At 38.9% G+C, this 27,933-nt stretch overlaps 2 protein-coding genes across 3 annotated transcripts; one reads left to right on the forward strand and one right to left on the reverse strand.

Moving 5' to 3' along the window:
* LOC117479981 lies at positions 1-17,080 on the forward strand. Its single transcript, XM_034127100.1, has 12 exons — positions 1-431; positions 1,463-1,627; positions 2,872-2,990; positions 4,402-4,573; positions 5,345-5,463; positions 6,594-9,708; positions 10,572-10,650; positions 11,326-11,453; positions 12,394-12,580; positions 13,473-13,620; positions 15,317-15,386; positions 15,932-17,080. The coding sequence occupies exons 1-12, from the start codon at positions 11-13 to the stop codon at positions 15,949-15,951; spliced, it is 4,743 nt and encodes a 1,580-aa protein (XP_033982991.1). The 5' UTR covers positions 1-10; the 3' UTR covers positions 15,952-17,080.
* Positions 16,026-27,622, reverse strand: LOC117479982 (CD9 antigen-like). Of its 2 annotated transcripts, none has more exons than XM_034127102.1 (9): positions 27,535-27,622; positions 27,212-27,290; positions 25,287-25,392; positions 25,105-25,202; positions 24,227-24,301; positions 24,030-24,137; positions 23,368-23,463; positions 20,920-21,003; positions 16,026-18,207 (listed from the first exon to the last, which is right to left on the reverse strand). In XM_034127102.1, exons 2-9 carry the CDS (start codon positions 27,275-27,277, stop codon positions 18,118-18,120), a joined length of 723 nt encoding a protein of 240 aa, XP_033982993.1. In that variant the 5' UTR covers positions 27,278-27,290; positions 27,535-27,622; the 3' UTR covers positions 16,026-18,117. The 2 variants fall into 2 exon arrangements, with proteins under 2 accessions (XP_033982993.1, XP_033982992.1); XM_034127101.1 differs by lacking the exon at positions 16,026-18,207 and adding an exon at positions 18,987-19,474.
* Between the last annotated feature and the right edge of the window lie 311 nt (positions 27,623-27,933).

A 27,933-nucleotide genomic window follows, 5' to 3' on the forward strand; every position in this document is an offset into this window, starting at 1 on the left:
CTTATTTGAAATGCATTTAAAACAAAAAGGACACTTATTCATCGTCCTTCTCATTTACACCATCACAACAATAACTTTACCTGTTCATTCATCCTCAAACTCTGCTTTTCACGATGAAAGAAGAAGCGTTTTAACGACTATAGGCCTCAGAGAGCGGATTAAACTCGACTCAAAACGGGAAAAAGAGTCGAGAATACTCCCTTTTCTAAACTCCGAAATCCAAAACAAGACTGGATTCAAACTAGAAACAAACATGGCGTCTTCTTTGATTGGAAACATCTTCAAAGACCGCAACAAACCGAAGCGAAGCGACCCTCCGAATAAAGAATGTAACGAAGGGAAAATCGAGCTTTTCACTCCGGGAAAGTTTTATATTCCTGGACTACTTGAAACAAACCCGGTGGTGGTTTACCAGGCAGATTCTGTTTCAGGTAAGATACTTGTATTACATTTTCTACTTCTCGTGTTAAGACTTTTTTTTAATTATTATTATTACTTTGACTTTTTTTGTATTGTCTTGGTTTCTCTAAAATATATATTTTTGTGATTATGGTTTTTATATATTTCTTGTGAAGCACTTTAAATAACCTTGTTTTGAAATGTGCTATATATAACTTATCTTACCTTGCCTAAAAAATATACCAAATTGAAACTCAAGCGTTGAACTCTATTTCTTAAACTAAAACCCCCATTTATTATCAGGGTAGTAAAACAATTATTGCTTATGGGTTGCTCTATACTTTATAAGCAAGGCCTCCCAGCTAATGTCAATTGGATTTTTTTTTTAAAGCATGTGAAACCTTACATTTTTGCGATCTACCTTGCAAAATCATATAGCTGTATTTCAAATACAATTTAGTTTTAACTTTTTATTTTTGGAAATGTGTTTCCAAGTCTCACCATTACCTATTTTACGCATTACAATTTGAACTGAACACCTTAAAATAGTTTTAATCACATCTAGTAGTAGTTTGGTCCTGTGCCACATATTTTGTTCATTATAGCTGCAAAGAAACACCTAATTTTCAATATATCTAATTAGCTTTTCCCAACAAGGATTATCCACATTTCTTTTTTACGAAAAGTGTTTTTATTCATCACAGACGGATAACTAATTTAAGGAATTCATATTACTTCATAACATTTTTGAGAATAGCCTATCTTTTGTACATTTTGCTGACTCTTATTCCATTCAGTGGTTTTATTTCATTGGCTGATATCTACTATGTTGACCAAGGTTTTCTCTCTCTGACTGCAACCTGCTTTGAAGTAAATTGAGAAAACATGCACGCTTGAAATGTCTTCTATACCTTGATTTACAGGGATTGTGTGAACTGTTTTAATCTTAATTTATGAATCTGCAAATTGTGTTTCTATTACTTGGAGGCCTTTTTGCTCCACTAAACTACAGACACTGACACTTTGTAATCCCTGTGTACTCTGGTTTGTTTCTGTCCTCCAGTTCATGCTGAGGGCAGGTCAGAGGTCAGCGAGGAGGTCAGAGGTCAGAGGCTCAGTGCTTCAAAGGAGAGCTGGCAGAACCTGAAGCCAGTCGTGGATTGTGGAAACGACGCCATGACCCTCACAGTGAGGAGGAGACGAGCCGTACAACTGCAGCTGAGCCGGGGTGAAGACACTCACCTTTTTGGATATTTTATTAGAAATTCAATTTACAGATATATTACCCAGTATGGTAGCAGCCGGGGTCTATTTTCTTATCTTAAGAGTGAAATTAAAGGTATAATATGTGACTTTTCTCTCTTTAAAATGTCTAAAAACGACTTTTAAATAAGAGTTGTGTATCCAAAATGTTTCCAATAACTTTCAAGCATAGAGAAATACCGAATTAAAGGTGGGGTAGGTAAGTTTGAGAAACCGGCTCGAGATACACTTTTTGTTATATTCCATGGAATGCTCTTAACATCCCGATAGCAATGAATATCTGAAGTGCTTTGACAAAAAATCCATAAAAAAAAGTCATCTGTGGAAGCCGTAGTACTGTAAAAAGCACGACCAATCATCTGAGCCGGCCCGGCTAAAATAACTGGATGGCCTACCTGCCTGTCAGCCTTCCATCTGTGCACAAACTTATCTCGTGCCCTCATTGGTCATGTTCGTGTGTGTTGGAGGAGGGGCTCTGTAAGGAAGTGGCAGATTTTTTTCGGTTGTGTATTTTCAAATTCTAGCGCACTCGATTTCTCCAAAATTACCTACCCTACCTTTAAGGTAATGGTCCGTATTACTTGATCACCTGTGATGGAGACGGATACCCCTTTAAACATATATCTGTGGCCGTCTGTAAAACATCAATTGACATTTATATTGAGTTTCCCGCCAACTATTTTCTATCTTTGTTGTTTTCAACGGTATATTTTATAACCCGATGAATGATTTTAGTCACCAGTACATCTGGTTTCTTTGTTTCTTTGTACATATTTTATCTTTATACACGTAATAATTTGTCATTTTCTCACTGTACTTTCTATTCTCATTTAAATGCTTTTTTTTGCATATTTGTAATAGTTTTTTTAATTGTTTATATATTTTGAATGGCTGATTCTGACATCAAAGTGTTCTGTTAGATAGATAGATACTTTATTGATTCCAATTTGGGAAATGTTTGCGTTGCAGCAGTATTAAAAAAACAAAAAACACAAGGCAATGTACATAAGAGATACTAAGACACAGAAATAAACAGTCCAAAATATTTCAGCAATAAAAAAGGGTTTAGCACAATTAATCAAAATGATATCAAAATCGCCAAATGGACTAGTGCATTTCAACAACAAAAATGTTAGCAAGCAAAATGCAATATCTGTTAAAATGCTTAATTTTTAATAACATTTGTGTCGGTGTCTGTCTGTGTCTCAGGGAATGAGTCGTCGGTGCCTCTGAGTCAGCCTCCTCCTCAGTGTGGATACTCTGTGCAGAACACATGGAGAGACCTCAGCGTGATCGCTCGCTACGACGCCTGCCACGTCAAACAGGAGGTAACAGATCCATACATTTCAATCTAGACCAGGGGTGTCCAAACTACGGCCCGGGGGCCAAATGCGCCCCGCGGACCATTTTGAATCGGCCCTCGGCAAATAAAAAAATGTATAATGGTGGTGGCCCAGAAATGAAACTTGAGCTCGTCTTGTATTGTACTTCTTAAATATATCTGTACACATATATTACACAGTAGTTTTCATGTGTTAATAAGCCCACTTTCAGTCAATTAAAGTTGGAAACATGTTCTAACAAATCTAAGTTGATAAGAAAAAAGCCCAATAACTTATTTAAATAACAACCTTGAAATATACCCTTCATACTTCCTCTTATGATAATCACTCTGAGGCTTCTGTTTTAAAGAATGAGCTGCTCACAAAATAAATGAAACCCTCTGGAGAGCTGTGATGTAGGCTGCAGCATAATTTACTTGCATTTGATTTATTTTACTAACTTATAACTTCACTTATGAGGCAATAAACCTGACCTCTAGTGAGTGACCCAGTCCTTCAAATATTTTTCTGTATGTGGCCCTCGATGAAAAAAAGTTTGGACACCCCTGGTCTAGATGATAATAATGCATAGATTTTAATACAGTTGATTAAAGTCTCAGGGTCATTATTTGCACATTTTAAGGGTATAAGTTGTGGAAAATCGTATCAAATGTCCAGCTGAATTACTTACATTTCAATGTCTTTACAGTGTGAATAAAAGTTTCCTCGTACCAAACAAAATCAGTTTTTAGAATCGGATGAATCATACCTTTTAACGTAGATGACTCGGTCCACTCATGTCATCTTGACAAGAAAGTTGGGGGCTTTAATGGAGGGTTGACTCATTTTTTTAAAAGGACTTTTTTAACGAGTAAAACCTGGTCTCTTAATTATAGACGCATCTTCTCTAATAGATGTCAAATGTTTTTGCTCACGGCCAGAGGTGGGAAGTAGTGGAGTACAAATACTTCGTTACTGTAATTAAGTACATTTTTCTGGTATCAGTACTTTACTCCACTACTTATTTTTCTGACAACTTTTTACTTTTACTTCTTACATTTTTAACCGTGTATCCATCATTTCCTGGTCTTCTATAAAGAAGAGGGACCAATGAAAACGTTGCCGTTGTTCAGCATGGAAACATTCATTAGCTAACAATGACATTATTGTTCTATTAATATAAAGGGAGGTCAGGTACTCTTTAAAACAGCTGCTAGTTATGGGTACTTTTTACTTAAGTACATTTCAAAGCCCTCTTTACTTTTACTTGAGTAAAGAAGTTTAGTCAGTACTTCTACTTTTACCAGAGTGTTTTTAAACACGAGTATCTGTACTTCTACTTGAGGAAAGGATGTGTGTACTTTTGCCATCTCTGCTCACGGCAGACTGAGTATCAAAGGATGCTGTTTGTGTTCAGGAGGAGGGTTTTGTGTTACCCCTGCTGTGGAGGGGGACTCCAGTGAAGATGTCCTGCCCGACCCCTCAGATCCAGCCTCGGGCCTCGGGACCCTCGTCTCTCTGTTGCTCTCTGCATGGGATGACCCTCACTGTGCAGGGACCCCATGCTGCTGAGGAAATCAGGGTGAACGGTAATTGACTTGCACTAAACATCTCGTGTGAGTGTCAGTTTGGGAAGGGAGGCATGGGGGAGGGGGGAGGGGAGGTTTGGTCAGTGTTTGTTTTAAAAAAATGAGTGGGGATGAAGTATTAATTGGTACCATCTCATTTAAGTCAAATTTTGTTGCCAATTCATTTCTTGGTGTCATGAAATCTTGAATGTAATGTAATTCTACCCTCACTCATCCTGTTAAAAAAAAAAAAGGTAATTTACTTGCACTATTTTCTGTTTTATTGTGTTGCTCTGTTGGAGGAGCCTGTGACCTAATATTTTCATTGTCATAACTACACTGTAGCTATGTACACATGACAATACAAGCCTTGAATCTAATGATATATCTTTCATTATTTTATCACTCGGTTGAATGATTTTCTTTCTCTAGATCAGGGGTGTCAAACTCAATTTCATTGCGGGCCACATTAGCATTATGGTTGCACTCAAAGGGCCGGTTGTAACTTTAAGACTATATAAATATACATGCATATATAATATATATTAAATAATGTATTATATTACATTATTGGCTTTGCATTAGATCATTATCAGCTCTGCTAATAACTTCATAAATAACTACGTCTGAAAGCAGAAGTCAAGGCCAAATAATTGAAAGCAAATATTCAACAATTACAGTATGTTATATTCTTTGGAAGCTCTTGGGGGCCACATAAATTGAGGGCCTTGAGTTTGACACCCCTGCTCTAGATGGTCTTTTAAAACAATGTTTTTTTCCTTCTCGTTACAGTCAGAGGAAAATGGATGCCCCTGTTGGTGTTAGAGGAGTGGTGTGGATACACAGTGGAGAGACGAGACGCTGAGATTATAATCGCTGCTCCATTTATTACCTGTGGCATCACAGACGAGGTGAGTTTCAAGAAGTCACTATTCATAAGACGATACTACATATATTGTACGTAGGGGCCCATTTGTAGAAGGGCTGTATATGTTAAAGGTCCCATGTCATGCTTTTCCGGTTATTACCAGTCCCCTTGTGTGTTATGTAGCTTTTTCTGCATGTAAACGGTCTGCAGAGTCACAAACCCTCAAAGTACACCCTGTAGCGAGTAAAACTCTAACACAGAAAAGACCTCTCTATGCTGCCCCAGAACGCCTCGTTGGAGATTTCTCATTTTCCATCGTTTACTTCTTGGGTATAGTGACGTATTTCGGGTATGGTATATTAACGTCCGCGGAGCCGTTACGTTTGGACCAATCCGCGGACTTCCTTACACACAGTCGGAGGGAGGTTGCGAGGCTCGCTGCTGCGAGGAGCGGGACACTGAGCTGGCTCACTGGTGTGGGGTCAGCGAGACACCGCGGAACTCAGCCTGGGCACACGCACAAACTCCCAGCCAGGCTGTGGGTGTGTGTGTGTGTGTGTGTTTCGGGCTGGGTTTCGCAGACGGCCACTGGGCTCACAGGAAGGGGGGGGGGGGGGGGGCAGGAGCTCCAACAAGCCGTTTAGGACAGAGTGAATACACATACGATACAGAGATGCTGTATGAGAAACCAATGTGCTTTTGGAAAATAGCACAATATACATTTATTTTAGTATACCTCAACAATGGAATTATGATCAGTAGAAATGGCCATGACATGGGACCTTTAATACTTTAAGCGCTCATGATTAATCTGGAAACGATATACTATATAAAATGTTGAAAAATCACTTGTATTAATCACATTACTCAGTTTGACCCAAACCACCTTTCGAGATTTTAGAAAATGTGACTTAAATCAAGTTTTTTTTTTTTTTTTTTTTTTTAAAACTACATTTTTTTCCTTTTCTTTTTAACACGCAATGCTACAAATTCACTGCTGTAAAATGATTAAAGAACCTAAGAATACTTTATATTGAACCCATCTATACATTATATGCAGCATGGAAAAATGCATAGAGATATGGAATCAAATTGACTAACCAGTCCTAAACATAATTTCATACGTGGTAATTTTCTGTAAACTTTCTCACAAAGAAAATCTCTCTTTTTCAGGATGGAAAACACACTCTGTCTCTTCAGATAGAAGAAAACACCTTCACAGTGGCCTGTCCTGTGTCTCCCCCTGAAGAACTCGGACCTTCCCATCATCCTCCTCATCTTCAAACGGGGAACATTCCTGAATCCCTGGAGTCTTTTCTATGGGCCCCACCTTTCTACTTGGCCCCTCTTAACTACCCCCACCCTACATACCACCACAAGTACCCTCCTCTTCATGAATCATCTTCCACTGCTGGGCTTTCATTAGCTCCTGTTGATTCGCCTCCAGACGACCCCCACCAGATTCCTGCACATTTCAATATCCCCACTCCTCAGTCATCTCCAGAAAATGTAGAAAATTCACATCCAGTGTATCCAGATCCGCAAGAAACTCATGTGATGGGCGTCTCGATGAAGCTGCGTGCTGCTCCTTCCCCAGTAACCGTTCAAGATGAAGCACCTTCTCTGCAGCCTTCGAGCCACGGCTTAAATTCATACTATCACTACTACCACCACCCTAAAATACCTCTTCCTGACACGACTCAAAACCCCGATCCAGGTCCTGAGGAGCCTGGAAAACAATCTTTTACCAATCCTCCTCAAAACCCGGGATTCCTAGAGAACTCCCACTTTCTTCAGCCAGTGATGGAGGTTGCTTCTCCGCCAATTTCCACCCTTCCAGCATCTGCACCTCATCCTCCACATCCTTATCCATTCCCGTACTATTACTTCCCACATATCGCTAGAGGCGAGGACCAAAGATTGCCGCCTCTCGATCCCGAAATGACTCCAAATTTGTCCAAAGATCAGAAGTCGGACACCTCCGTTCATCCTCGCTCGTCACAAGTCCACGACGAACACAACCCCTTCAATCCATACTTTCACTACTACCACCCTAAAATCCCTCAACCTGGTCTACCCCAAGACCCTGATTCAGGCTCTGAAGCACCTGGAGAACAATCTTTAACTCATTTTACTCAAAACCCTGGGTTCCAAGAGAAATCTCACCAGTTCCTTCAGCCTGGACCTGAGATGGCCTCTTTGACTTCTAGTCTTCCAGACAGTCCTCCAAAAACATCTGCACCAGATGCACCTCATCCTCCACATCCCTATCCTTTCCATTACTTCGCACATATTGGTCCAGAAGAGGCCCAAAGGTTGCTTTCTTTAGATCCCGAAACGACTCTAAATTTGTCAGAAGATCAGAATTCAAAATCAGTTCATCCTCGCTCATCTGATGCTGAGGCAACTTCTTTAACTTCTAGTCCTCCAGGAAGTCCTCTAAAAACGAATTCACCTGAAGCACCTTATCCTCCACATCCGTATCCATTCCCGTACTATTACTTCCCACATATGGCTCCGGGCGAGGACAAAGGATTGCCTCCTCCAAATTTGTTGGAAGATCAAAAGTCGGACACCTCCATTCATCCTCGTTCATCACAAGTTCTCGACGAACACAACCCCTTCAATCCATACTATCACTACTACCACCCTAAAATCCCTCAACCTGGTCTACCCCAAGACCCTGATTCAGGCCCTGAAGCACGTGGAGAACGATCTTTAACTCATTTTACTCAAAACCCTGGGTTCCAAGAGAAATCTCACCAGTTCCTTCAGCCTGGACCTGAGGCGGCCTCTTTGACTTCTAGTCTTCCAGAGAGTCCTCCAAATATATCTGCACAAGATGCACCTCATCCTCCACATCCCTATCCATTCCTGTACTATTACTTCCCACATATTGTTCAGGAAGAGGCCCAAAGGTTGCCTCCTCTCAATCCCGAAATGACTCCAAATTTGTCAGAAGATCAAAAGTCGGACACCTCAGTTCATCCTCGATCGTCACAAGTCCACAACGAACCCAACTCCTTCAATCCATACTATCACTACTACCAGCAGCCTGAAATTCTTCTACGTGCTTCACATCAAGACCCTAAACCTGGTCCTGAAGAACCAGCTTTAAGTAATCCTCTTAACCCAGAATTCCCAACGCAACAGTCAGAGGTTCTCCATGGAGTGATTTCACACCAGTTTCCTCAGCCTGTGACAGAGACTGCTTTTCTTATTTCTAGTCTTCCAGAAAATCCTCCAAAAACTTCTGCAACTGATGCACCCCCTCCTCCATATCCATTTCCATACTATTATTTCCTGCATATCGCTAGAGATGATGTTAAAAGATCGGTTCCTCTCGATCCAGAAACGGGACCGGACACCTCCGTTCATCCTCGATCGTCACAACCCAACACCTTTAATCCATACTGTCACTACCACCTTAAAATCCCTCTTCCTGGCAAACCTCAAGACACCGATCCAGGTCCTGAAGAGCCTGGAGAACTCTCTTTAACTAATCTTCCTCAAAACCGTGAATTCCTAGAGAACTCACACCAACTTCTTCAGTCTGGACCAGAGGCGGAAACTTTTACTTCTAGCCCTCCAGAAAGTCCTCCAAAAGCTTCTGCATCTGATGCACCTTATCCTCCACATCCTTATCCATTCCCGTACTATTACTTTCCACATATTGCTCGGGGCGATGTTCAAAGATTGCCGCCTCTAAGTCTGGAAGCGAATCCAGATTTGTCCGAAGATCAAAAGTCTGACGCCTCTGTTCATCCTCGCTCGTCACAAGTCCATGATGAACACGACTCCTTCTATCCATACTATCAATACTACTACCAACACCTTAAAATCCCTCAAACTGGTCCAACTCAAGACCCCGATTCTCAAGAATGGTCTCCAACTAATCCTCTAAGCTATGAATTCCCAGAGAACTCTGATGTTGCTTCAAGCCCTTCAGAAAGTCCTCTGAAATCTGCACCTGAGGCACCTCTTCCTCCATACCCCTATCCATACCCGCACTATTACTTCCCTCACATTGCTTGGGGAGAGCCTGAAGCGTTCGTAGACCCTCAGGAGATGCATCCTGCGGGCAATATGAACTTTGAAAAAGCTTCAGAATCTCAGCTTCCCTCTGACCTCAGTGGGTTGGATCATGCCGCTGAAGCAGGATTTCCCAGCATGCCTCAGCAGCTTCGTAGCCTCAATCCATATTATGTCACTCATCAACAGCAAGTTGATGCGTTTGGGCTTCCTGATGGAGAGGAAGTGGGGAAGAGGATGGATGGTGAAATGAAAGGTGATGTAGAAATACTCAAAGCTGTAAAATCTCCAGAAGTATTGCACTCGATTACACATACTCAGTTTGGCCCAGCATCATTTTTTTTGCCATAGCTTTAAAGGGGACCTATCATGCAAAATGCACTTTTTGATGTCTTTTGATAATAATCTGTGTCAGGGAACTCTAAAAGTGTCAGAAAACAAAACCCTCTCTTTTCCTCCGTACCCACATCGCTAAAAACGGGGGTACAACGAAGCTGATCCAGATTTGCGTCCGATATGACGCAATATCTGAAATGTCGACCAAAGCATTTGAGCTCCATACTGTTTCAGAAATAATCCTTGATGTGGTTTAGAACAGGATGGCGTTTTATCACAGCAGAATTTAACTTTATCTCCGGTAGAATTCTGATCAGGCATTAGCTTCGCCGCCTCTTTTAAAAAAAAAAAAAGCTAAGGACCCAAAATCCGTGTTTCTCTAACAGGGCTGCAAAAGAGGGGTTTGGGCAGTATGAGGCATGGCTACAATGGGTGAACTGTTTGGTATGTTAAGCACAAAACTTCACAGTTCATGTTTTGTATAGGTATGGCCCTAGAATATATGTTTCCAATACAGCATGATAGGTCCACTTTAAATATTCATTAATTTAATGTTGCATTTTTAAATCAGAATGCTTTATTTATCCTGGGCAAAACTCAGTTTCACGAGTTACTCCATTTTAGAATAAATAAATAAAATGTCAAAGTTTTAAATAAAAATAAAAAGATAAAACATTTCCTTTGAGAAGAAGTGAAGTAGAAATTAGGATATGAACGAAATAATCAGACATTTTACATCACAGTTCGTGAGTATATTTAATTTCCGTGTGTGTTTTCCGACAGACTGCACATCGGGGCAGCATTTGATCTTCGTGGTGCCGGACTCTGTGTTGGACCACAGATCTGAGATCTCTCCTGCCAGGTCGGCATTATGTTAATTACTTATTCTGCGTTTGACAGTTTTATTTCCTTGTTTTATATCAAATGTGTTCTCCTTTTTAATTATTTACACAGAAAACACTAGAATGCGTTCCTTCACAGAGGATTTACACGCATCACAAGACAGTCATCTGCCTTTCTTTTAAATATTTAAATCAAATGAGTATTGGCTTATTTGTCAGATTAATTTTTGTATGTCTTTTTTAAATGGCATTTGGCTGGGAGAGAGATATCATGCTCTGATTCCAACACATGCTGCTTTTACTTAAATCAGAAATCCTTCATTTGTCCCATAGCAGGAACATTTCAATCATTACAGTGCATGAAAATGTTATACTGACATATCAAATAATAAGTGTTAAAAGGATATGACTGCTGATTGTGAAGTTTAATAAACATTATAGAAGTTACTGTGACGGAGAATGAGGATTTTTTTTAATTAAGTATTCCAGTACTGTATGTTGCATGTTTCTATTTGATTGTATTTACTTGTTTAAAATGAAATGTGTCTTTAGGTTGACTTACAGAATCTGTCCAGGGACTACAGATGGAAAATAGCCTCTTGGCAAACGGTCACATTTACAGAAATGTTGATTAATGTGCACTGTCCCCTGTTGAATAAATGAAACGCATGTCACGTTCCTCTGCTGGTCCTCAGGTTGATGGTGCAGTGTAGTTCCTCTCCGGGCTCTCCAGGTGAAGAGAGGCTCCACGTGATGAATCCTCCTCTTCCTCCTGTTCAGTCTCCAGTCTCCACCGTCACTGTGCAGCTGAGAATCGCCACAGGTGATCGTCTCCACTGTATTCTCTTGATATAACAAGAGGTTGAATAAGTACTATACATATGTTTTACTAAAATGAAAGTAGCAATACCAGGGTGTCCGCGGGGTCTTAAAAAGTATTAAAAGTTGATAAATCAATTTAGCAAAAATGAAGGCTATTAAAAAGTATTAAACGGCATTTCCCAAGGTATTACATTTTGTAGCTTATTTTCAATAAGTATATGAATTGTCCAAAGAGGTTGTATTCTACAGTTTGCCTGAATGTAATCATTGCGTAGGTGTGTAGTGTGATTCTGTGTAGTTTATTTATGGCTTCCCGTTGGGTTTGACGTCATCTGAACAGGACATCGCACGCTCACTGCTTGATAGCGCGCGAAGCTCCGTTTATGCCGGTTGTTAAGCAACATCGTTATGGGGAAATGCAAGTTTGCGTCCAAATGGTTGGAAGATAAGGAGGAAGGACAATCAATACTGTATATAGTCAATGTGAGGTAAAGTGTGTCGCCAATGTAACCGGTTAAAACTCCAAGTGGCGATGAGGTCTTTAAATGTATGGAAAGGGTCTTAAAAAAGGTCTTAAAAGGTTTTACATTTGACTTAAGGATTCCTGCATATACCCTGAATACTACACTACAGTATGAAAACTCAGTTACAAGTAAAAGTCCTGCATCAAAATCTTACCTGTTATCGTATCGCCTAGTTCAGTAAAAATATATATTATTATTGTGTTTAAAATGATTGATGCATTAATGTTGTAATACCTGTTGGATACAAATCTGATATATTTTGTATTATTAATTAAAATCTTCAAAGTAACTGAACATTTTCAATGTGGAGAATTTCAATTGAAGCACACGTACCTCAGAATGTATTTTTAGCAATATTTACATCGAAATTTTGAGTTTCAAATTTAGATTTCTTTTTTTTTTTTTTTTTTTACACAGACGAGTCGTTCAGCAGCTTCCACCCTGAGGCTCACCTTCCTCTCAGCGTGATTGGAGGAGGATCTGTTTACCTGCAGCTGAGCCTTCAGGACCCCCCCGCCCCCCACCTGCTGCTGCTGCTGCTGGTTCACTCCTGCCTGGCGTTCACACACGCACCGTACAGCAGCTGGAGGTTCGTCTACGATGGGTAGGTGTTGACGTTGCCATCTTACGATACGATAATACTTGAATGGTCAGATCAAGTCTGAAATGTGACTTGCAGCTCCATGTGTGACATCAACACAGACAAATATCAATACATGAAAAACAAATAACAAACATTTGACATAACCGCACAATCAGTGAGAGAAAACCTGCTCAAAGAGCCTTCAGCGTGCATTTGATCTGGATTCAGCTCTGTGTTTACTGAGAGGACTGACTGGAGCACAAAGGAGTGTCAATCTTAGGAGTACCGTGAACATAGTATACACACACGCACACCCCGTCGGCATTGCTTCAACCGGAAGTGGCACGTTTATTGCGCATGTCCATTTTATCACGACAATACAGGAAGTGACTTTTAGTGTAAGAGTATAAAATAAACAGATGAATCTCTAATAACTCAACAGTAGGACATCTGAAACCCTTCATTCATCCCACAGTGGATGCATTGTTTTGTTACAGCGATAACAGTGCAGATGAAAAAAGCAGACTTTTGATATTTTAGTGTGGATTGTGCTTATGTATTGTTGAGTCAAACTATTCCCTGTAAATTAGAATCAGAAAACTGTATTCATTCCTGAGGGGTTATTCAGTAATTATAGAATATATACAAAATTATCAATAAGATTTATGCAAGAAGTCAAAAGCAAAAATGTCTATATTGAAAAATAAAAAGTGGTGTAATGTTAGTAAAGATGCTTGATGCTGATAACCAGATATTTGCATTACATTTTCACTGTAATGTGTAATAGAGTTTATTGAGTATTGCAGTTAAATTATATATTTACAAGTCTATGTTTTGTCCGTATTGCAAAGTTTAAAAGTGTTTTTTAAAGGAGCATTTCCTGCTTTCTCCATGTCATTTCTTCTCTGTTCAGTTGTCGTGGTGATTCCCAGCTGCTCCCTCCCTCTCGCTCCGACCCCCCCCCCACCCAGAGGATCCTGATCCCTGCCCTCCAGTCTCTGCCCTCTGAAAGCCCCCCCCCCCTGACTGAAGGAGGGTCCTCTCACCTGCAGGACCCCGAGGTAACTCCCTCTGAACTAACATGCTCGTACAGGACAATAATGATGAAGAGGACATTATATCCAGAGGTGGGAAGTAGTGGAGTACAAATACTTTGTTACTGTACTTAAAGGTGGGGTAGGTAAGTTTGAGAAACCGGCTCGAGATACACTTTTTGTTATATTCCATGGAATGCTCTTAAGATATTCATTGCTATCGGGATGTTAAGTGCTTTGACAAAAAATCCATAAAATGTCATCTGTGGAAGCCGTAGTACTGTAAAAAGCACGACCCGGCTAAAATAACTGGATGGCCTACCTGCCTGTCAGCCTTCCATCTGTGCACAAACTTATCTCGTGCCCTCATTGGTCATGTGCGCGTTCGTGTGTGTTGGAGGAGGGGCTCTGTAAGGAAGTGGCAGATTTTCTCCGGTTGTGTATTTTCAAATTCCAGCGATCTCGAGCCGGTTTCTCAAACTTACCTACCCTACCTTTAAGTACATTTTTCTGGTATCAGTACTTTACTCCACTACTTATTCTTAATGACTTTTTACATTTGCTTCTTACATTTTGAACACAAATACCTGTACTTTCTACTTCTTACATGTTGAACCCAAATACCTGTACTTTCTACTTCTTACATGTTGAACACAAATACCTGTACTTTCTACTTCTTACATGTTGAACCCAAATACCTGTACTTTCTACTTCTTACATGTTGAACACAAATACCTGTACTTTCTACTTCTTACATGTTGAACACAAATACCTGTACTTTCTACTTCTTACATGTTGAACACAAATACCTGTACTTTCTACTTCTTACATTTTGAACACAAATACCTGTACTTTCTACTTCTTACATTTTGAACACAAATACCTGTACTTTCTACTTCTTACATGTTGAACACAAATACCTGTACTTTCTACTTCTTACATTTTGAACACAAATACCTGTACTTTCTACTTCTTACATGTTGAACCCAAATACCTGTACTTTCTACTTCTTACATTTTGAACCCAAATACCTGTACTTTCTACTTCTTACATGTTGAACCCAAATACCTGTACTTTCTACTTCTTACATGTTGAACACAAATACCTGTACTTTCTACTTCTTACATGTTGAACACAAATACCTGTACTTTCTACTTCTTACATTTCCCAAACAGGCTGGTTCCTTTAGTTTGAATGTGTGTTTGGTGGCGTGATCATTATTATTTAGAGTCATTGCGTGCCTATTGATTTGAACACGATCCGTGTATCCATCATTTCCTGGTCTTCTCTAAAGAAGAGGGACCAATGAAAACGTTGTCATGTTGCCGTTGTTCAGCATGGAAACATTCATTAGCTAACAATGACATTATTGTTCTATTAATATAAAGGGAGGTCAGGTACTCTTTAAAACAGCTGCTAGTTATGGGTACTTTTTACTTAAGTACATTTCAAAGCCCTCTTTACTTTTACTTGAGTAAAGAAGTTTAGTCAGTACTTCTACTTTTACCAGAGTATTTTTAAACACGAGTATCTGTACTTCTGAGTAAAGGATGTGTGTACTTTTGCCATCTCTGCTTATATGAAACAGCCAGAACACTTAAAAGTACACGAGAAAACGTTTTTTTGCCTGTCTCTTAAAACCCTTAACAGATAATGCATGATACTGGCTTTACTTTTATTGTCTATTAAAACCGTTTCAATGTGTTCTTGTTTGTTTCCTCAGATCTCCTTCATGTGTTTGACAGAGGTGTGCTATGCTGCAGATGTTAACTGCACCATAAGCTGCGTCCACAGTAAGTTCAACACACAGGAAACACCCAAGAGAAACTGAGGACTGCTAGTCTTCTCACAAGATTGTAGTCGTATATTAATTGAAAAATATTCATACGGGTTCCTAAGACTTAAAATAAGTGAAATGGGGCTACATAATTTACCTTTCAAATGCCCAGTGAACATTTTTTTATATTTTAAACTGGGCCTGGTGTACTTGTTGGGGTTTTCCCTTTCCTGTAGTGTGTTATCTAGGTTTGTGTGCATGTAAATGGTCTGCAAATGCTAAAATCCAGAAGTTCCTGAAAATGAGGGCTACTTAAACTGCCTAAGAATTGCTTATGAAGAATCTATGGCTTTTATCTACATGTGTCTGCTAGCATTCCCATTACCCAATTAAGTAATTATGTCTCACTTAGTATTGCATATTCTCCAATGACTTTACAAACACACCTTCCTAAAGCACAATACAAGACTAGCGAAGAATCAAATGTGAAAACAAAAAATGTGGATAAAATGTCTCGAGGACTCGTTTATCACGACACTAACTTGTGTTTTTCCCTCACAGGTCCTGACAGTGACATGTGAGAAATGAAATAAACACTTTTACACACCTGCATTCTGGTTTTGTTTCATGGAAATAACAGAAACACAAGTCTTGGTGAAGAAAAGGGGAAAAGCCCAGTATGGAATATTTATTAGAAAACATATAGTGCAAAAAACTACTGTGCAAAGAGAAGGACAAGCAATACTAAACAAGACACGTGATGCATTTGATCACAAAAATGTTTGCAGGCACTTGAAGGAATACAAAATGTGAATATAATTGTCATTAATGAAATGGTGTTTCCCTTTGAACCAAAGCAGTGTTTACAGGAAGGCAGCATATACACTTAGTTTATACAGTAAGATTAACAGCCTCTTACAGTACCTGACGACTGATGTCACACTCAAAAAGGTCCTTTACTTTATTCAAGTTGAATCCTGTGGTCCTCCTGATGCACAATCACGTAAAAAAGAAATGTTATGGAATGCAAAACTATTGAAAAATCAAAACAATTCCCACTTTAAGGTGTCGACAGGGACATATACGACCCGACCTTACGTAAACATTTCATATTATCTAAATGGAATTTACAGAACATGCTCCCTTTCTCATTTATGCATACAATATTCATTAAAAACAATATTTCCAGTGGCTCAGTGAGTAATTACCTCTTCCACAAAAACGTTAAAAGCATTGGAGGAAAAAAACATGGATACAAAAAAAAAGTGTAACAGGTATGGAATCTATCTCCTCCTACAGTATCCCATACTCTTCCTCACAGTTTGTTATTAAACGGATGTGTCACATTATTTATCGTATGTCCACGATGATGAAGAGGCCTGTCCGTTCATAGATGGATGAATAATAGATCATTACACTCAACATCCATTCCACTAAGATACTGCATGAAAATACAAAAGAAAGGGCACAATAAAATATTGATAATTGTCAACAGCTAGGAAAATAAATCAGTTTTCTGCTGGAATCAGCATCTCTGACAGAAAGTAGTAATTATAATAAAAATCCCTGGCGTTTATTTCCTTTTATTAAACCTCTCTATCATTAAAATGCTCTCTGGGTTTATAATGGCTGTAAAATAGCCGCCCACTGCTCCTAGTTCTAGGATGGGTTAAATGAGGTCACATTTCACTGTGTGTGCTGTGCTCTGCATGTTTGACAATTAAAGAGGATTTCATCCTATCTTTAATTGCTTCCTGTCTGAGGATTTACCTACTTCCTGTTAGAGGGTTTCAAAAACATGCTTTTGGTGAGTTTAATAACTTCCTGTTGGAGGGTTTGATAACTCCCTGTTGTAGGGTTTGATAACTTATTTTTGGAGGGTTTGATAACTTATTTTTGGAGGGTTTGATAACTTATTTTTGGAGGGTTTGATAACTTATTTTTGGGGGGTTTGATAACTTCCTGTTGGGGGGTTTGACAACTTCCTGTTGTAGGGTTTAATAACTCCCTGTTGGAGGGTTTGATAACTCCCTGTTGGGGGTTGTCGAAGGGTTTGATAACTTCCTGTTGGGGGGTTTAATGACTCCCTGTTGGAGGGTTTAATAACTTCCTGTTGGAGGGTTTAATAACTCCCTGTTGGAGGGTTTGATAACTCCCTGTTGGAGGGTTTGATAACTCCCTGTTGGAGGGTTTGATAACTCCCTGTTGGATGGGTTTAATGACTCCCTGTTGGGGGGTTTGATAACTTCCTGTTGGATGGGTTTAATGACTCCCTGTTGGAGGGTTTGATAACTCCCTGTTGGATGGGTTTAATGACTCCCTGTTGGGGGGTTTGATAACTCCCTGTTGGATGGGTTTAATGACTCCCTGTTGGAGGGTTTAATAACTTCCTGTTGGAGGGTTTAATAACTCCCTGTTGGAGGGTTTGATAACTCCCTGTTGGGGGGTTTGATAACTTCATGTTGGGGGGGTTTGATAACTTCCTGTCGAAGGGTTTGATAACTTCCTGTCGGAGGGTTTGATAACTTCCTGTCGGAGGGTTTGATAACTTCCTGTTGGAGGGTTTAATAACTCCCTGTTGGGGGGGTTTGATAACTCCCTGTTGGAGGGTTTTGGAAACAGAGTCGAAGTGGGGAGAGTGTGTCGGGATCAGTTTGGAGTTGAGCCACAGAGACACATGTTTGTAACGTTTTTCAAGCTTGAAATCCAGTGCTGTGTCTTCGCTGATGAGGGTTGAACTCCTGTTGTTAGTACACGGTTGTATATCGTGCAGTGATCTCCTGCTGCTCTCTCTTGGTCTGTGCCAGGAGGACAATGCTGCAGACCAGGGCAACAACCTGTCATTCAGACACAGAGGGAGGAGGGGAGGTGAAGAGGAGGGATGGGAATACTAGGCTTCCTCACCCGGGTCACACCAGCCACAGAATGAGTTTTGATGTAAGACAGGTACCAGCCCAGGCTAGCAATTAGCATGCAGTCACACAAAGAGACTTGTGTGGAAGGCAAAATGAGATATGAAGACACTTTAAGGAAAAATCCAACCCTTTTATATGTATTTTTTTAATACAAGCAGATTAGAAATAAAATCCTGAGGTTGAAATTATAATTTCTTTTGATGCAACTGGTGGGAGAGCAAAAAACTAATTTCCATGTTATGGTTGAATAGTTAGTGGAGAAGTTGATTTATTATGTAGCTTAGTGATGCATGCTTTTGTATTACTTTTAGTTGAAATACATCTCTGTATGCACTGTAACTAAAAAAAGCTTGTTAATAAGCCATTAGGCGCGCTCACACCGCAGTAATTTTCCCACTTTAGTTCCGATATAGTTCCGAAATGTCTGAGAGTCCCAGCAGCTTCTACTGAAGCCAGTCCCCAACTCCGGGGACTTCCGGCCGGGGACTTCGGGTGGCAGTATACGTCGTGAAGTTGTTTGCGGCCTGCCAGTAAACCCAAAGAAGAAGAAGTGAAGTCAGCGGCTTCATTTGCCTAATCCTTCCCCGGGAACTTATTCCGGTGTGAACGCGATCTGTACTTAGTTCATGAGAACTAAAGAGTTCTGATGAACTAAGTTCTGATGAACCTTTGTGGGAAAAGTACTGCGGTGTGAAAGCGCCTATTGTGTTTTTAGCACTTCTTAACACGTGGCTTTGTTGTGTTCATTTAAGCTTTCATGATTCGTATGATGTTTTAATGCTTTGTCAAGCACTTTGTGACTATGTCTGGGAAAAGCGCTTTATAAATACATTTTACTTACTTAAGGGTGGATTTTTCCTTTAAAGGGAGCTGAAGAGACCCCACAGTGAGCATGCACAGAAGAGATGAACATGAAGTAATGTGAATGTGAAAATAAACCCAGATCTGTATCCTCTATGCCCGAGCATTGTGGTAAAAGTGCTCTCTAAGTTATAACTATGGGGATGTTGGCCACAGTCAGAGGGGTGAAGACCACCGGCTCCTGGTCGGGGAAAGAGTAAGAAATGGAGGTGGAGGTGGGGATATATTCAAGCTGAGATGTTTGAGGCTGAGTCAGGATGATGTACTGAGGAGAGGATGGGGTCTTGAGCTTTTTAGCAAGGATTGAGCTGCAAATCATAGCCAGGAGCTTTTGGGGAGCAGTGATGAAGAGAGTGAAAAATATTGTGAAAAAAATTGTTTGAATCAAGACAGGGGGAGGAGTTTTTTTAAAGAGAGAAAGGAGAGCATAGGGGTTAGACCACAAGCAATAACTTTATGAACAACGAGAGACGACAAAATGAAGCATGTTCAAAATGTATGGAGCTGTTTTTTTCAACAAGATATACAAGACTCGCTACTCTTTATTGTGTCCACAATTTGCTAATTGCGTAACAGCTAATGCTAATTCAATGCTAAATACTTGTTAATTGTTGTTTGTGCAGTAGTGGACTGAAATGAAGTACACTAAAGTACTGTACCTGTGTACAATTTTGAGGAACTGTTCAACAGCTTTAGTTACTTTGCAGATTCAGATTTTATGCAATTACAAAACATAAGTCGAATCAAAAATAAACATTGACATACAATTATTTAAGATATTCTGTATGCAGTAAAAGTAAGGCCTTTTTTTTTTTTATGGACCACTGCAGCACGTAGCACGTTTTTTTTTGGTGCTTCGCTGGCAAGGAGGCTACAACTACAACAAAATGAACACATTTTACCGTGATTTAATTGTAATACACGTTTCAAAAAGATTTTTTTTTCTGAATGGAGATCGGATCGATCAGGCTAAGCTAACGCAGTATATGCTCCGACCGTCCACACTCACAACGGCCTATACAGACATAAATACACCAGCGACTGTATTCACCATGACACAGACAGTCTGTGGTTTGTACTTGTTTAACTTTTGTCTAGTTTCTGAACAGATATGAGGAGCTGTGAGCTCTGAGTGCTAACAGCTAACGGCTGATGTTTTGGTTTTGTGGTTCGCATTGAAGATGACGTCACGGCAGTTTTACGCAGCGTCGCTCCGCCCGCCGAACAGCCCATCGCCCCGCCTACACTGCGTTACTATAGTTACTACCCCTGGTACTACACTGTAATGGAAACGCAGCATAAAGTGAACCTGGCCTACCAAGGCCTAACTATACCGTACTAAGCCGTGCTAGGTCCTGCAGTGGAAAAGTGCCATTAGTGTTCTTGGACAGTCCAATCAAAGGTTAATTTAAATATTTATTCGAAATTATTTTATTTCTCTTGTAACTTGTGTCTTCGCAAATATACCGATTCAGGTCATAGTTAAGTGCTAGCATGCTAATAGGCTAAACTGAGATAGTAAACGTGGCAACAATTATATTATGTAATTGATATTTTCTTTAGTTATAAATAAACAAAAACCATTAGTATTCATTTTTTGAAGGTAGAGTACACTTTGCTGTCATTTGCACATTTGTGTGCTTAACTGTTTTAGGTATCTCATTTTTAAGTAAACATGTGACTATACAGAAAAAAGAAAAAAAAAATTAGTACATTTTGTTCACCATCTATTTACTGCATTTCAATTTTGAAGCATGCAACACATCTGCTTACCAGAAGAGCTCCAGTTCCGACGAACAGGCCCATCACCAGCGGTGCTTTGTCGTTGAAGACATTAATAATCACCCCAGGACAAGCCTGTATAGCACCAAGAAAAAAGGGGATTATTGTCGGTTTAACAGATATAAACCTAGAATGTACTAATTTCTAAAGTTAATACAGATCATGACTCAAAATCCTACAACACTGGAAAGATAAACAACATTAGTTTTATTATAGTTAACGGCTAGCATGCTAACAGGCTAACTGAGATATTAAATGTGGCAAATAATTAAGAAAAAGAGGGAAAGAATAGGTTTATTTGTTGTCAGACATGTAAACCCACATGTTATAGTGTCTTACAAAAAGATAACTCAAAATCCTACAACACTGAACAGATAAACAAATGTAGTTTTGTAATAGCTAACTGCTAGCATGCTAACAGTCTAAGATAGGCTAGCAACAAAGAGACTAAAGGGGTGTTTTTTTTTTTCAAACACACGTAAACATACATTGTAATAGTTTTGAGTGAACACATACTAACTCAAAATCCTATAATACTGGAGGGATATACAAACTTAGTTTCGTAATAGCTAACTGCTAGCATGCTAACAGTCTAAGGTAGGCTAGCAACAAAGATACTAAATGTGGTAAATATTCTAAGAGAAGGAGGAAAGGGGTGTTTTTTTTGTCTGTTTCAAACACCTACATTGTAAGTGTCTTTTAGTGAACACATAATAACTCAAAATCAAACGAAACTTGAAAGATATACACACTTAGTTTCGTAATAGCTAACTGCTAGCATGCTAACAAGAATAATTATTATAGTAAACGTGGCGAATATTAGAAGGAAAATAGATGTTAATTTTTGGTCAGTTTAAACACACGTAAACCTACATTGTAATAGTGTTTTAAGTGAACACATAACACAAAATCCTACAAAACTGGAGGGATATACAAACTTAGTTTTGTCATAGTTAACTGCTAGCATGCTAACAGGCAAAACTATGTTAGTAAACGTGGCGAATATTATATGAAAAAAGGTGTTTATTTATTTGTCAGTTTCAAATACAGGTTAACCAACATTGTAATACTGTCTTTTTTTCAAAATACCAAACAGATCATGCATTTTAGCCATGCCTCATTTCGCTCAATTTGCACTTTTTTAGCTCTGTTTTTGCAAGGGCTGATTCTGTGAGAACAGCACCACCTACAGGCCTTGCATATGTACTACAGCGTCTCCAGCGCTTTCGAACGGCAATGGCCGTGGCTGTCTCCTCCTGATTGGTGGAGTTGGCCCAATAGCCATAGCGCCACTGTCCTGACGTCAGGACAGTGTTCAAATCTGGATCAGTTTTTATCAGATCCGTTGCAGCCCCTTTTTTAGAGATTTGGGTATGGAGGAAAATAGAGAGGGTTGTGTTTTCTGACACTTGGTGAGTTCCCTGGAACACCGGGGACACATATTCATGTATAAAAGACGTAGAAAAGTGCATTTTGCATGATAGGTCCCCTTTAAGTGAACATATATAATACTAGAATCAAACGATACCTGACAGATATACAAATTTTGTGTTAAAATATAAAATAAAACTAATAATGAACCTTTGAAATATAAATTAAAGCATAAGAGTCACAGCGCACGGACGCAGCGGTTCAAACAGCAGAAGCTCCGGTAAGGAGTCTTATTGTGTGTGTGAACAAGCAGCGAGGACATTAAGTTCTAGTTTCTATTATTCATATCTGAATATAAAAAAGCCAATAAATACTACAGAGGAAACGGAAACACTGAAAATATGAGCGCCGGCAAAAAACCCTCATGAAATTAAAGCTTTATCGTTTTCTGAGGTCAGAATGATGATATATTATAGGTCTATATATGTTGATACAAAGTTAGGCTGACTCACTGCTGCTGTTTTCCTCAGAGTCTGAGAAAGTAACACACGCTGTCGCGATAATTAAGCTCCGTGTTTTGATAAGAAGCCGGCATTCAGGAAGCTGCGCTCTGATGGTGGGTATGGAGGAGACTTTTACGCGTCGTAGTTTGCATGTCACCTTGTGGGACTCGTCCTTTACTCGCTCAGAAAGATCCACACTTTAAATTTCCTGCCTCACCAAATTAACTTAATGACCAGGCTCCGCTCTGAATGAAGTCTCAGGGTTTCCAGGTGACACAGGTGATAGCACATGCAGCTCTTTAAAAAAAAAAATGTATATAATATATATTTATCGACTAATGAAAAATTGCTACGAAAAGTCGACGAGTGAATATTCGACTATTAGGGGGCAGCCCTAATTTTTTGTTAGTAACACAAGTAAACCCACATTGTAAGTGTCTTAAAAAATATCGTAACTCAAATTCATACAATACTGGACACATATACAAGCTTGGATTTGTCATAGTTCATTAGCATGCTAACAGAATAAAGTACGACAGTAAAATGCTAATTAGCATTAACTTACATCCATCTTGATGTGTTCCCAAATGGTGTCTGGTTTGGGACAGGTTTCCTTGGCAAATTCTAACAACTTCACCCCGGTCGCTCCACAGCAGTGAAGCTACAGAGGAACGAGATGAAGGGAGATTTAAAACACTGACAATTAAATAAATAAGAATCACAACCACATATTTTACATCTCACATTATATAATCAATGTGGAAGTAAATAAAGACATGAGTAATAAGCAAATCTACTCTCATTTAAACACATTTTCAAATATATAAATAAGGCAATGAATTAAGAGGTTTTTTTAGAATAAAAACTGACTCAAAATATATTATTAGATACTCATATTTTTTGAGAGAGAGAGAGTTTTTATGGATAACATGTTTTTTTTAATTAGTAAAGTAGCACTTTTAAATTGAAGTAATTAAAATAATTTTTCAAATGAATTATTTAAAGAAAATGTTGGTTCATTTATGTATTTACAAAATGTATTACATTTTAATCGTTCATTTCATGCTGTCTTTTATTTGATAATATATTAAAAACACTGGTTTGGTGTAAGGAGTAATTCATGTTGCCATCTCAAGTCTGAAACAATATAAGACAAACAACAATTTTGAATTAAAATTTAGAAATTAGAAATGTTTAACAAATGGAAGAAGGAAATAAAGTGCTTACCAGTTTTTGGATGAATGTGAGAGTGACAGCAAGAACTGGGTCGCCGTTAGCGTTAGCCACATACAGAAAATATATGCTAGAGTAGAACTCCCCCATTCTCAATCCAATCTGAAAAATAAAACACAATTTCAAGAACATACATAAAGTATTTTCATTTTAAACATTTATTCTTCTTGTTTGTTTTCCTTCCATCTTACCTCGCCTGACCTGGAATAAGCAATCACTCCAAAAACAACCACAGCTCCTGCGAGGATGGACACCAGGACTGAAAACTACACAGAGAGGAAGCCGTTAGTAAACCCAGCTGATTTCTTGAGAAACTGAAGGATATTTATACATTCTCTGTTCCTCGCTCGCATGTGGAACTTTCTAAATAGGAAACTGAGTAATGATACTTTGTGGTTCTACATTTGCAGAAAATATCTGTCTTGCAGCAGGTGTCAGGAAGTGAAGTAATAACGATGAAATTGCAGCAGAGAATAGATCATTTAAAGGTCCCCTATTATACTGTTTTTCATCAATATATTATAGGTCTCAGATATATACAGAACATGTCTCTGAAGTGTTTGGCTCCAAACACCAAACAGATCATTGCAGCATCTGATGCAATCTGATCAGCTCATTTTCAGACAGGTTTTTATATAAATGGATCAGGACAAAAAGAGAGAGAATCTTTTTTCCTGAAACTTTCAGAATCTCTTTACACAGAGGGGACACATGTTGATGTAGAAGAGACATGAAGAAGAGGGGACACATGTTGATGTAGAAGAGACATGAAGAAGAGGGGACACATGTTGATGTAGAAGAGACATGAAGAAGAGGGGACACATGTTGATGTATAAACGTTTTTTCATAATACAGTAGGTGACCTTTAAACTTAACACGTAAGAGGAAAGATTATGCTCCTTTTCAGGTTGTTATGTTTGGTTACTTATTAGACAAAGGAAACAACATATCTCACAGTGAGTTCTGCACTTATGCAACAGTAAGCCAGTTGTGTAAGGCAGGCTTTTGCAATCACATAAAATGGCTGTATATTCTATATACTATATGGCTGTATACACAGAAGTCTCACTATTTGCAGAGCGCATCGTTTCTCGTTGCAGGCGCCGTAGTCTCCAAACACGACCACGATCAGCATCACCGAGCCCGTGATAATCAGGATAGTCACCGCTTTAAAAAAAGATATAAAAATCTGTGAGTAAACATGTTTCAGACACACAATATGTTTATTCTGGTGAAATCATGTGTACTGACCAATAACGAATGCACTTGAGTTGAGGGCCTCAAATTCAAAGATAGCTCTGGTGCTATTGCTGAACCTCAGCCACAGGCCCAGACCCAGGAACACAAACCCCACCAGCTGCACAACCACAGAAAAACACAAAGAATAACCACAGTGTGAATGTGCATCAGACACGAAGCTTCACACGGTTTCACATTCAGATTTATGGTTTCGGACGCTGATGTATTTTCGGGTTTGTTCACGCTGTGTGGTATAAGAGGTGTCATGTAAAAGTGCAGAATGAAACCAACAGGGACGGAGAGGCACACTAACACCAGTCAAACCACAAAATACTCACAACCACAAGGCAACATGATAGAGAAAAACAAAATAAAAGTACTGAGATCTTGTTCTGACTGCTGGGCCCAGCTTCTAGCCAAACCGTGACACAATTAGATCTGAATTGATATGAATAATTGTGCAAAACAGAGAATACCATGCTTAATCGCTATGTTATTTTACATATTACAGCAGTGGAATTAAAAAATGTAAAAAAGTAATTAAAAATATACTTGCATAGGGATATAGATATGAATAAAAAATATCAATAATCTATTTTGGGTTAGGGTTAGGTTATCATTAATATCTTTATTAATACCAATACACTAATGTTTATATTGTGGTAAACACATGTAAACAGTTTTATTGTCGTTATATATTATATTACTATGTGCACAGTTTTTATTTAATTCCTAAATGTGTTATTAAAGGTGGAGTAGGTCATTTTGGAGAAACCAGCTCGAGTGCGCTAGAATTTGAAAATACACAACCGGAAAAAATCTGCCACTTCCTTACAGAGCCCCTCCTCCAACACACACGAACGCGCACATGACCAATGAGGGCACGAGATAAGTTTGTGCACAGATGGAAGGCTGACAGGCAGGTAGGCCATCCAGTTATTTTAGCCGGGCCGGCTCAGATGATTGGTCGTGCTTTTTACAGCGCCACGGCTTCCACAGATGAAATGTTGTTATGTATTTATTGTCAAAGCATTTAATGTATTCATTGCTATCGGGATGTTAAGAGCATTCCATGGAATATAACAAAAAGTGTTTCTGAAATAAATTACATACCCCACCTTTAATATACAGTTAATTTGTACATAAAACTTCATGTAAAAAAAAAAGCAAATTCTAAAAGTATAATTAAATACGGCCCACACATGAAACTTGTGCTTTTCTTATATTGTACTTCTTAAATATAAATGTAAACATATATTACACAGTCATGTGTGACTAAGCCCACTTTTCCAATAGATTCATTCTATTAAAGTTGAAAACATCTTCTAACAAATCTTAGTTGATTAAAAAGAAATAAAGCCTAATAACCTATTTAGATAACAAGCTTGAAATAGACCACTCATATTTCCCCTTATGATGAGCAGTCTGAGGCTTCTGTTTTAAGGAATGAGCTGCCAACACTTTCTGTAATTAAATAAATGAAACCCTATGGTGTAGGCTGTTTGTTTCTTAAAGCATAATTCAATCATCAGGCATAATTCACCTACATTTGATTGATTTTGCTAAATGAACTTGTAGTGAGGGGCACAGCCATATATGTTTCTTTATGTGGCCCTCAGGGGAAAATGTTTGGACACCCCTGTTTTAAAAGATGTTGTTTTCCTTTCTCCTTCCTGTATGTGACCACACAGAGGCGCTATACCTGCAATAATAGAGAACTCAGGAAATGAAAGTTTCAGGAAGCTTGAACCATGGATGTATTCCGCAGAAACGAAACCTAAAGTGTGCCAGCGCTCACCAACAACTTTAACACAACCTCAGAAACACTTACAAACCATTAGTTATTCACAGCGTTAAAACTTGCATAGAACACTATAAAGTAAACAAAAAAAGGGAAGAATTTAAATAGGAAGTATCATAATTATTAAACCACTTACTGCAAAGATGAGGTTGAAAATGAACAGCGTGTATTTGCAGAGGAGGCCACATCCGTCCAGAGCCATGATGCTTATTTTACTGTAAATACAAGAAAACCACATTATTTCCTCACTTATGCATACCTTTTCTAATGCAAGCTTCTACCTATATAACAAACACACACATATACATACAAATAACAACCATTTAGTGTTACATTTTACGTCTAGATGCCATATTACGTTTTAACACGTTTAAATCATTACAACAGCGTTTTATCTTGTTAATATATCAAAGTAATGCAGCCAAAAAAACGGCATGAGCTTTAAAATGTTATAAATACCTGGATATCTTTTGACGACTTTAATCCTTGCTGCTATCAGACAGAAAACACAACAGGATTAATAACAACACAGGAGACGCAGCGTGCCTTTATTTAATACCCCAACGTGCGTCATGACCCGCCCCTTCTCATTCGATTGGATGAAAGGATTGACGGACGAGAGACAACCTATAAGCAGGCGGTGGCGTACAAAGTAGGCGGGGCTATATGAACAGGACGGTTAGAGTGAAAGTTAAGGAAATGGGATCACATGGAATGAAAGTGAATGTTGATTTTGTGTATTTTAAGAGTTTTTTCCTACTATAAATAAACAAGAATACAACTTAATTGTTCTGTTTTATAGAAATATATGATTTACATATTTAAAACAAGCCATAGCACTTTTATGCATTTACTTTT

This window comes from Trematomus bernacchii, unplaced genomic scaffold, assembly GCF_902827165.1.
Source record: "Trematomus bernacchii unplaced genomic scaffold, fTreBer1.1, whole genome shotgun sequence".
In the NCBI taxonomy this organism is placed as follows: Eukaryota; Metazoa; Chordata; class Actinopteri; order Perciformes; family Nototheniidae; genus Trematomus; species Trematomus bernacchii.